The 10,472-nt window shown below is 39.9% G+C and overlaps 1 protein-coding gene and 1 long non-coding RNA gene across 4 annotated transcripts in view; one reads left to right on the top strand and one right to left on the bottom strand.

The window, feature by feature from the left end:
* Positions 1-290: 290 nt before the first annotated feature.
* LOC109521199 (uncharacterized) overlaps positions 291-10,472 on the top strand; it is a 22,458-nt gene continuing 12,276 nt past the window's right edge. The window contains exons 1-3 of one of the 2 annotated variants that reach the window (XR_002169308.1): positions 291-606; positions 702-772; positions 7,035-7,161. This is a non-coding gene — a long non-coding RNA (uncharacterized LOC109521199). The remainder of the gene's footprint in view (positions 607-701; positions 773-7,034; positions 7,162-10,472) is intronic. The other variant, XR_002169309.1, reaches the window with a different exon arrangement.
* On the bottom strand, positions 2,469-5,741 carry LOC109521198 (ADP-ribosylation factor 1-like). 2 transcript variants are annotated; one of them, XM_019878886.1, is made up of 5 exons: positions 5,617-5,741; positions 4,903-5,104; positions 4,720-4,830; positions 3,722-3,846; positions 2,469-3,459 (listed from the first exon to the last, which is right to left on the bottom strand). In XM_019878886.1, exons 2-5 carry the CDS (start codon positions 5,045-5,047, stop codon positions 3,301-3,303), a joined length of 540 nt encoding a protein of 179 aa, XP_019734445.1. In that variant the 5' UTR covers positions 5,048-5,104; positions 5,617-5,741; the 3' UTR covers positions 2,469-3,300. The 2 variants fall into 2 exon arrangements, with proteins under 2 accessions (XP_019734445.1, XP_019734446.1); XM_019878887.1 differs by having other exon boundaries at positions 5,512-5,623.

The following is a 10,472-nucleotide window of genomic DNA, read 5'->3' as shown; positions in this document are numbered from 1 at the left end:
TGGCCCGTAGTTTTTTTTTTTTTTTTTTTTTTTGGACATACAGTATTACTAACTCCTAGTCAAGTCTTATTACTAACTTGATACCTCAAAGGCAACAGTAGCCATAGAACAGCAGATGTATCTTACTGCATACATAAAAGACACATTCCTTTGTTTTATTTGTTGATAGCATAACTTAAAGTAATTTTACAAGCAGACATCCTTTATGCTAACAAAAGCACTATAATGGCTGATGACTAATATGAAAATGTCCCGAGAGGGTGAGTAGTTTAAATGTATTTTACTTTCATTATGCAGTTGTTGAGGTAATTTTTTTTTTACTCTTTTTACTATGCAAATGCAAACCTAAATAGTGTTTCATCAAAAGTATAGCAAGTCACTAATAATGACAAGCATGAAAATGACCAGAGAAGTTCGCCAACAAGCTCCATTATGTCAAGCCCTTATAAAAGTGGAGCAGTTTTACTTGATTGTACTTTTTATTAACATGTTTAGGATATCCCTGTACTGATGTTACTCAGCAGATTGCTAAGCGAACTGTGCTGTACCTGAAAATGACTAGAGAAGCCGGCTAGCAATCTTCAATGTGCCAGGTGTCTTCTAAGGGTGAGTAGTTTTGACTTGTAAATATTTTATCGGGGTGAAAGAATTCTTGTGCTGTCACCAAGCTGATGCTAACCTAAATATCCTGTACTTGAAAGTGTGACAACTAGCATGAAAATGACTGGAGAAGCTCCCCAACAATATCCGCTGTATCAGGCATCTTCAAAGGGTGAGTAGTTTTACTTGACTTTTTTTTTTTTTTTTTAATGGTTGAAGAATGTTTGTCTTAATGTTACCGAGCAGAAGTTAACCTAAATAACATGAAGCTAACTAAGGTACGGAATCAAAAACATCACCCTGCAGACGCTAACCGAAATATCATGAGCCAAAAAGCATGTACCGGTAGTCTAAAATGAGCAGAACTTCTCTGCAAACCATCTCCGTTATGTCCCGTGGTTTCATAGGGTGAGTAGTTGTGCTTTGTTTTATGTTTATGTGAAAACTACGTCTTGATATGTTTTTTTTTTTTTTTTTTTTATGTATGGTGACGCTTTGAGCCTTGAGCAAAGGACTTCAGTTTACGCTTTTATATGGGGGGGAAATGTTTGAAATGACGACTTGGAACTTGTCCCTCTCTAATGCCACGAGAGACCTGTTAATCCCTTGAAGGTTCACACCTCCGACTGGTTCACTGCCATTGTAATAGCTGCTCCGATTAGAGCCTTGTGTTTGTATGGGTCCTAAATGAGGAGGGGCTGCACCTATGGGGGTGCATTAAAAAAAAAAAAAAAGAGCAAGGAATTCATAGAAAGAAAGAAAAAAACAGATGCCCCCACTTTTTTTTTTTTTTACGCATTAGTGTGCCACACACAAACCAAGCTGATGGAGCAGCAGGACAGGACGGCCCACACAAAGCCTCCCTATGAGCAGCCATGGACTTGCCCTCCCCACCCCTTTGCCACCGCCTCCATTTTATAGGCATGGCTGCATGAACCATAGCAGCCTAATCAACCTGCAAGAATGCCCTTCTAGATTCCCTCCCTAGCCTACGCAGCGTGCATGCGGCAGGTCACTCACTGCTTCAGGCCAAACATTTAAGTGTTCTCCTACAGCCATAGGCAACACATTGCTCTCCCACTGGGTCACCTAATGAGTGCAGTTATGACACCCCCTTTTTTCTCGAGCTGTTTGTCAATCGAAGATAGAAGTGTCACGCAACCAGAAAGTACATTTAAATAATTAACCCCTTCATTTGTGTACGATTTTTACCTAGAATAACAAGGTTTGCGCGACATCTATAGAAAAGAAAAATCCCCACAAAATTCTGCACATGACTCCCCACAATGACAAAATGAAAGCTGAATCTTGCAATGTACAGAGAGATCCTCGATGAAAACCTGCTCCAGAGTTCCCCGACCTCAGACTCGGTTCATCTTTCAACAGGACAATGACCCTTAAGCAAACGGCCAAGATATCAAAGGGGTGGCTTCAGGACAACTGGGAAATGTCCTTAAGTAGGCCAGCCAGAGCCCAGAATTGAATCTGATTGAACATCCCCTGAAAGGTCTGAAATTGGCTCTTGACAGATTCTTGCCATCCGCCCTGTTGGAGCTCAAGAAGTGCTGCAAAAGGGAATGGTCGAAACTGTCCCAAGATCGGTGTGGCAAGCCTGTATTGTGGCATCATATCCAAAAAGACTTGAGGCATTAATTGTTGCTGAAAGGAGCACTTACAAAGTATAACTTAGCTGAGCTTCTATTTCTTTGGTTTTTTGTATTCTCTGTACATCGCATGAACACAACACCAGGAAGCACACACTTCCTTTTTTGTTTTTCATCAAGTGTGGGGTCATACACATTTGAAATATAAATTTGTTTATCCCTCTTGAGGCAAATGTTGTACTATTAAAAAAAATGCATTAATGGTTAATTTTGTAACATTGAACCACTTTTATTGCAGTCAAGTATAGAGAAAAATCAATTACAGGTACACTGAATCCATTTCACTTTTATTACAGTGCTTCTTAACTCGCAACACCCATAGATTAATTCAAATATTTCAATAATTAGAAATCACAAAAATACCCCCACCCCCATCTATATTCAGAACAGTGCAGTAACATTGAGGAAAAAACAAGAGGCAACACTTTGATAGATGAAGGCATGATATAGGTTTCTGTTTATACCAAACGTGAACCATGTGCAAAGCAAAAAATGCAGAGGAAATATTCTTTATTGCTGTTCAAAAGCCTTTCCTCTCTTTCCAAAAGGCATCGAGTACAGCCACGACATTGTACCGTCACAATGCATACAGTACAAGGCGGGCCAAACGTGTGATAAGTTGTGCATCGTTTTTAAGTTAGTGTATGCTCTTTAAGGCAAACGTGGACCTGAGACAGACAAAATAGAAAAAGAAAATGCCCTTCCAACAAGATATGTTGCATGTAACATTCCAGTGTTTACCAAATGGGAGGCGGCCTGGATCTTGTTATTCTGGCAAATTGTCGCAAGTGCATCTTTTTTTTGCCAATTGGTCGTATGGTTGCTGGGAAAAGTTGATTCCACACTTCCCTCATTTATCACCCAACCGAAAGTCAAACAATCAGACCAGAAAAATTCAAGTAAAGTTGGCCCATTACCAAAATCTATTACATAAAATACAAACGCGTCAGCTTTGGCCAAACGAGGTAATCATCCAGTGTGTCTGCTGTAACGACAGCTCAGTAAAGGCAGAATGTAAAAACGTATGAGGTGAGCGTTAGTGGTTTTTCAGCCTGTTGGACAACCAATCGAGTCCCTCGTAGAGGCCCTCCCCATTTGTGGCGCAGGTAGCCTGGATGTACCATTGTCTGTCGCGCAGGGAGTGAAGACCCAGCTTGTCTGTGATCTCAGATGCCGTCATGGCATTGGGCAGGTCCTGTCAAAACCACATTGGAAGGCATTCATTGGAAAAGATACATGATCAGAATGCTCAGGAAACAAGTCGCTCGGAAGACAAATACAAATTCGCGGTTGGAAATGGACATTTGGGTTTGTGCTTGTGCACGTCCATTTGCGGGTACTGAATGGCCTTTGTACTTATACCTCACTTCCATGAGGTTTTATTGGGTTTTCATGCGTGTGAACAATGCACATGTTGACGGAAGTCGGATTGCAATTCTTTCAGGAAGACGACTCACCTGTTTATTAGCAAAAACTAATAGCAAAGCGCCGCTCAGTTCATCCTCGGCCAACATCCTCATGAGCTCCTCGCGAGCCTCGGAGCATCGATCTCGGTCGTTGCTGTCCACCACAAAAATGAGACCTGTGACAGAAACACACCTTAGGCAGGGTACACGCATACCAATGATCAAGCCACACCACAGGAAGGAGTATCTTGTGTGAAGAGGTGTTTTCCTCGCCGGTTAGCTGATATTGGTATAAATCGAACCATCGATTGTATTAATTCTTAGCTGCCAACATATTTGCCAAAAGCTAACTTCTGCTCCTAAATTATAACAATGTTGTGAAAAGACAGCGTTACTTTTTCAGAAACATGTACTCCAACTTTTCAATCGTGACTGTGCCTTTTGCCGTTATTGCCAAATAATGCAGGAAGTTACTTATTAGTTCACTACACCTGTTTTCAGACCAGCAAGTTCACTGAAGTGAGGCCGCGAGAAAACCGCCTAAGTGATGATGATTGGGTGAGGTCGATTCAAATTTCATTGTAAGCCACTCAGAGGGAGTTTAGGAGGTACTGTTGGAACAAACGAAAACAAGCACTCGCACGAGTCAACAAGTAATGGTGTGTGAGGTCTGAGGAACAGTGTGAGCCCAGTCATATATTGACAAATGAAATCAGCCTTCATCGGCAGTAACGTCAAATGTTACTTTTCTGGAAATAAAATTAAAATAATCAATGTACAGTATGACATATGCACACTGCGCCATGCTCAAAAATCCAAAATGTTTGACATTTTTCAGGTTTTTAAATTGTTACCAATTATTACTTTTCTGAGAAAGTGACTACTAGTTAACTGACTTGTTTTAAAGGAACGTAATTTGCCCAACATTGGTAAGCGCACATTTTTCTTCTCCCTGCTTGGGTTTTTAACATTTTTAAAATGGTTATGCGTGCACTAAAGATAACGTTGTGCCATTTCGGCAAGATGCAGCGTGACGCCTTAACACATGCCTTGTGTGTTCTGAAAGTAATGACGCCACAGCGGTCGAATCTTGTCCTGACCACCGACGTCCCACACCGTAAAGCTGATGTTCTTGTACTCCACCGTCTCCACATTAAAGCCTGCAAGGCAAAAGTACGGTCACGTTAATGTCCACACCCAGAACACTGACAAACACGCTGATGCCTATTTACCTATTGTTGGGATGGTGGTAACAATCTCCCCAAGCTTGAGTTTGTACAAAATGGTGGTTTTGCCTGCCGCATCCAAGCCCACCATGAGGATCCTCATTTCCTTCTTGCCCAAGAATTTGAACAGGGTTTCAAATATATTTCCCATGGCTGGCACTGTTGCTGCTGACAGGAATGTGCTGACAGGAATGTACGTTTGCCTTGTCTGGAGAAACAAAACACCCATTGTCAACATAGCTTGGACATGGAGAGGTTGCTTCAGGTGCGACAGTGACGTAACCGAAATGGGATGCGCTCTTATTTCAGACCAAGCCAAAATTATGAGCAGTTCTTGAAATCAAAATACATTCAAATGAAGTAAAAACGTTAAAACCACCCTTCGGCGTATAAGAAATAAGCACCGGCTGGTGTTGAGAATGAGTTGAATATCAAATTACAAATGACAAACACTTAATCAAGTCGTCACGTAACCAGAAAACGTTATATCGCGAGGCGTCGGCGGCACTTATTCGAGAGACTGTTTAAATGAAGTGAATTGCCGAAGACGGCCGATGTTACACTTCGGGAAGTTAGCCAACCGATTCGGTTAGCGCTTCGCTCCTCGACACTTACCCCTGCCGCTTCTCATCAACGCTGCCCCCCGCTTATAACAAAACAGGACTCGCAATGACACAACGCAGGGTAAAGAAGAAAGTAGTTTCTCAGCTGAGCACTTACAAGGAGCTTTTGCCTTGTGGCAACTTCAAGGCGTTTCCTTCCTCCGGGAAATGGCGACCATTGGACACGTCACAACATCCGTCATGGCTTCTCTTCATGTTCCGTCCTGCCTTTCCGCGGGATATCGCCTCCTGTGGTCAAAAAGGGGCACTTCAATCGGCCAAGCTGAGTTCACTGTAAAAAAAAAAAGGACAAAAAATATATATATATCATTAATCTGTCTCTAAATATTAATAATATTAATCATAATGTGTTGTCTGGAGAAAAAAATGTCCATCTCTGAGGTTAAAGTAATTTTATAACAATGGTGCAGTTTTGTGTGCCTATATTTGAAATATATATTTATCCCAATAAAAATATTAAATAACAATAATAATAACAAGGACAAGAAATAAAAATTATTATTCCTCAGCATAAAACCGATCACTTTTATTGTATTAAATTTACTGGTAAATGAGCAACAGTATAAGTAGTAGTGTTTTTAATCACAATAAATCCACTTCCTTTTTCATTTTAAACCAAGCAGGTCATTGAAAAAGGAGCTCATTGAGGGGCCAGTTGAATTTTAACCAGGGTCAACTATGCCAGCTACCCCCAGCAGGGGGGGGCAGCAGGAGGCCAGTTGAGTTTATAGCTGGTGACAGACCACACAGAAAAGGGTCATAACACTGTCTTACTCCCAGCCCCCTCTAAAACCATAATTTGTGTTTGGCCCTGCCAGGCGCGCCCGAGACCTCTTTCAGTATATTTGCACGCATTGTTGTCATTCATGTGGGTGTTGTTTACCCGGAAACAAAAATGATTTACAATGGAGAAAATTACTTTTCAATCATTGTTTGGAGTGAGTACAATGTTTTTTGAATAATCTCACTCAAAACAGAAGTGTACAGAGACTTATTGAAGCCGTGTCCACACATACCGATCTTAACATGTTAACTCAAGACAACACATGGCAAGGAAAAATACAAGCATGTGTGTTCTTACTCCTTTTCGAGTTCCTTGCATACTCCAAATGTGCAACACACCCAACAATGTCTGTGGTAGCGCCAAGACTGACCTGTGAGTGGTAGCATGGTGTCACAGGGTAGAAAGTAAAAGTAGAAGAGGATACAGAAGAAGTTGGCGAACTGTTAGCTTTTGTCTGCGTGACAGCAACGCCAGCTTTCGGTCGCTTTCTAATCAACCTTTCTGTACAGAGCATCTACACACGTCTTGTCAAAGGTCATGAGTCTTCCATAAATTCCTTCACCACAAAAAAAAAAAAAAAAAAAAAACAGCCAATTCTAGCAGTAATCGTGGGTTGCTCACAGGTCTCCCATCTGAATTTTCAGTTTTCCAAACAATATCAATATTGCTATGAAGACAACAGAAAGATTTCAAGTGTTTTAATGAATTATCTTTCTCTTTCAATGCCATAGTTTATGGGCCAAGGAACCTTGGAATTCATTCCTAGAAGTGTGAGGTGCTGTGCAAATCAAAGGGACACATGCATTGCATCTGGACATCAAACCCACCAAGATATTCTCTGCACTCTTGTAAAGCAAGGTAGGAATACAAATCTTTAATCTTCCAAAACAGGTTTTGCTACAGAAACAACAGTTTGCTACAGAAACAACAAATTAACTAATACAGAGAGTATTAGTTAATTTGTTGTTTCTCACTAAAACATACCACGATTCTGTGACTTCACGCGACAAGCACTCGCAAAATTGAATTACTATTTTTCCGAGGCACAAAGGATCCTGAATGAGGGATCAGGGTGTAATCTGCCATGCATGTGTTTGGAATATGCAAGGGAACTGAAGTACCCGGAGAAAACCCACGCAGACATGGGGGAGAACATGCAAACTCCACATAGGAAGGCCCCATCCGGAATCGAACCCCGCACCTCTGCATTGTGAGGCGGACATGCTAACCAGTCAACTATCGTGCCACGCCAGCAACAAAATTATCTGAAAATCTCATTCATATCTAAAAAATTAATTGAATCTCACAAAAAAATAAGCTCTCTAAAGTGTTTATAATCACAGCTCTCATAGATTGTGGAACTAATTAGCTTTTGCTAATAGTTCCTGTAGTTTAGGGATGATTTGCTCAGCACGAAACGTTACCTCGGTATGTTCCATAAAAGGGGGACTTGGAGCGAGGTTAGCTTAGCTCCGTTGTTCTTTTGTAAACACAGTCATACCACTGACCTCGCTGGTAAACAACTTGAAATTGGCTTCTATAAAACACACAGGCACAAACACACACATGGCGGTTTCCAAAACCACTCTTGACTTTTTCGCGCTCGTCGCCTCATCCTTTAATTTTATACTGAAGACACCCAGGCAAAGAATTCTTCAACTCCCCCCCAAAAAAACAAAACAAACAAATGGGCTTTTCCTTTTGGTTCAGATGGTGGTCAGCCAATAAAAGCCATCAATCTGTGCCAAAAATTTGTGGTAAATGGCTGATGAGAAAAAAAGATCTTGTTCTAAAATTTGCGGCTTTTTTTTTTTTTTTTTTTTTTTTATGTCAAAAACCTGCAACATCCCGAGTTGCATTCTTTTTGAGTTGGGAGCTTTGCCCTGACTTTGTGCTCTGGCGACCAGTTTGGAAAGTGACCTTTCCATCAGAATGTCCACTCTGTCATTCTGCTGATTTAAAATACACACACACACACACACACACACACGCACACACATTGGCACTCATTGCTCTTCTGCGTTCTATCTTGCAATGCATTGTCTCTAAAGTGACACAATTCAATGTGGCCCAATTTTGACATGGGCGATGGCGTAGCTGCTTCATTAACCTCGACGGGTGCACAAACAATGAAATATGGTTCATGATAGGTGCTCAGCAGAGGTATGAAATCCAAACGAGCTGGTTTACTTGCCGGTTGAACAGAAGCACCTGTGGCTAAAGCCAAACCCGGGCAGGGTTTTTACTTTCTGGACCCGGATTTGGCACCTCTGGTGCACAGACCTTTTTGTTTGATAAACTGTAAGTGTTGTGCATTATGTGCGCACTGTTAAACAAGTGGTGATTATGGACGCATAGACCATGCATTATGATACAATATAAGTGCACAGACATACGATAAGTTATACATCTCTGCATAAACCATTCTATAAATATGGTACTTTAAAGACTAGGCTATTGAATATGATGTAACTCTTTTTCATTTTATTATATATATTTGAAGGGGATAATTGCACATTGAAGAATACTGCCTTGTACCCTACCGGCGCAGATATGCCCTAGTTAGCATACAGCTAATTTACATAAAATTGCTATTTGCAACTATGGTACATGATAAGTGTGCAGGCCAATAAATAGGGGCTAATTATAGTATGAGAGAATATAAACAGTGATATTGGATTTGGGACGAAGTGATTTGCCAATAGAACATTTCAGGCGGTTAGCGTTCCAATTTTAAATGTTAACATCCGATCCAGGATGCGGCGCAACAGCCAGACAAAAAGTTGTAAGGTTACGATAAAGGGTTTTTTTGTTTTGTTTTTTGTTTTTGGATTAAAGTATGTTTTTAATTTTTTTTAAAAGAAAAGTAACGTAATCATTAAAGCAACAAAGGTTTTTTTTTTTCAGGTGAAAAAAAAATTAATCTTATGAGAAAAAGTTATTTTCCTAAATTTAGGTCATACTGTTAGGATTTTTAAATCAAAGATTAACGAGTCAGGAAAGTCATAGTTTAACAAGTCAGTTTTAAAAAACAGAATTGTATTTTTATGATACAGGAGGCCTTCTATTCTGGAAAAAGACGCATTGATCCACTAATAATTCTCAAAAAATTTATCTTGATTGTTCTTGAAAAAAAATAATCAGACTTTATTTTATCATACCTTTTGTAAAAAACAAACAAAAAAAGTTCTTGATTTAATAATATAAAATTTGTATGATGATATTTCATCACATCAGAGTTTTTAACAAAGCTCACTAGTTTATCTTGTTTTTTTTTTTTTTGTTGTTTTTTTTTAATGTACCAGGCCCAATACGTAGCTATACACGTTTTAAAAATATTACAACCAAATTTTGGGGGGAGAATTATTTTGGGGACCCCTAAACAGGAGTCTTGGGACCCCATTTGAGACCCACTGCCATAGAAGACATTCATTATCACACAAATTATTTGCAACGTAGCATTTGGAATGTTGCGATCCAACTTTGCTTGAATTCAAACATCATCAAAATCCTCTGTGTACTCAATTGGGGTGGGGGGGCAAGGTATGGCTTGCGGGCCACATGTGGCATTCGTTAATGTACATATAACAGTTTTATCTTTGTGGTTAATTGATTCTAATGAAATTCATTAATGAAGAGGTTGACTAATTATTGAATGAGTATTCCATTATAAATTAGACATTATTATCATTTTAAACATTTATATTTTACATACAAATTTTAAACTTTTTTTTTTTTCAGTCTCTTCTACAAATGACCGGGCCGATTAGTCCCTTAGTCAGATGTGGCCCTGGTGATGACGTTTTAACAAGATTAGGTAACAAACACTTTCAAGATGACAGCAGAACCGCATATTTGTTGAAAGTGAATATATGTGGAAAAATACTTGAGTAACTTACTCAACGCTGGTCAAAATCGGGATTTAGCGCTATGCCGCCATCCTGAGTCGTGAAGCTGCTTGAGGTCCAAGTTAAATCCATAATTTCCTCTAGCTCCGCATTACATGATCTTTGCACCTTTTCTCCGTCATATCTCAGCACATACTAACAGTTGTGATGTGTGGACACAGGACTATAAATAGGACAGTAGGGGGTGTACATACCCCCCCCCCCACCGACCCCCACTTAATCACCCTTAAAAAAAAAAAAAAACAAAAAGACAAATTTTGG

This window comes from Hippocampus comes, unplaced genomic scaffold, assembly GCF_001891065.2.
Source record: "Hippocampus comes isolate QL1 unplaced genomic scaffold, H_comes_QL1_v1.1 scaffold85, whole genome shotgun sequence".
NCBI lineage: Eukaryota > Metazoa > Chordata > Actinopteri > Syngnathiformes > Syngnathidae > Hippocampus > Hippocampus comes.
This window is presented reverse-complemented; position numbering and strand designations above follow the sequence as displayed.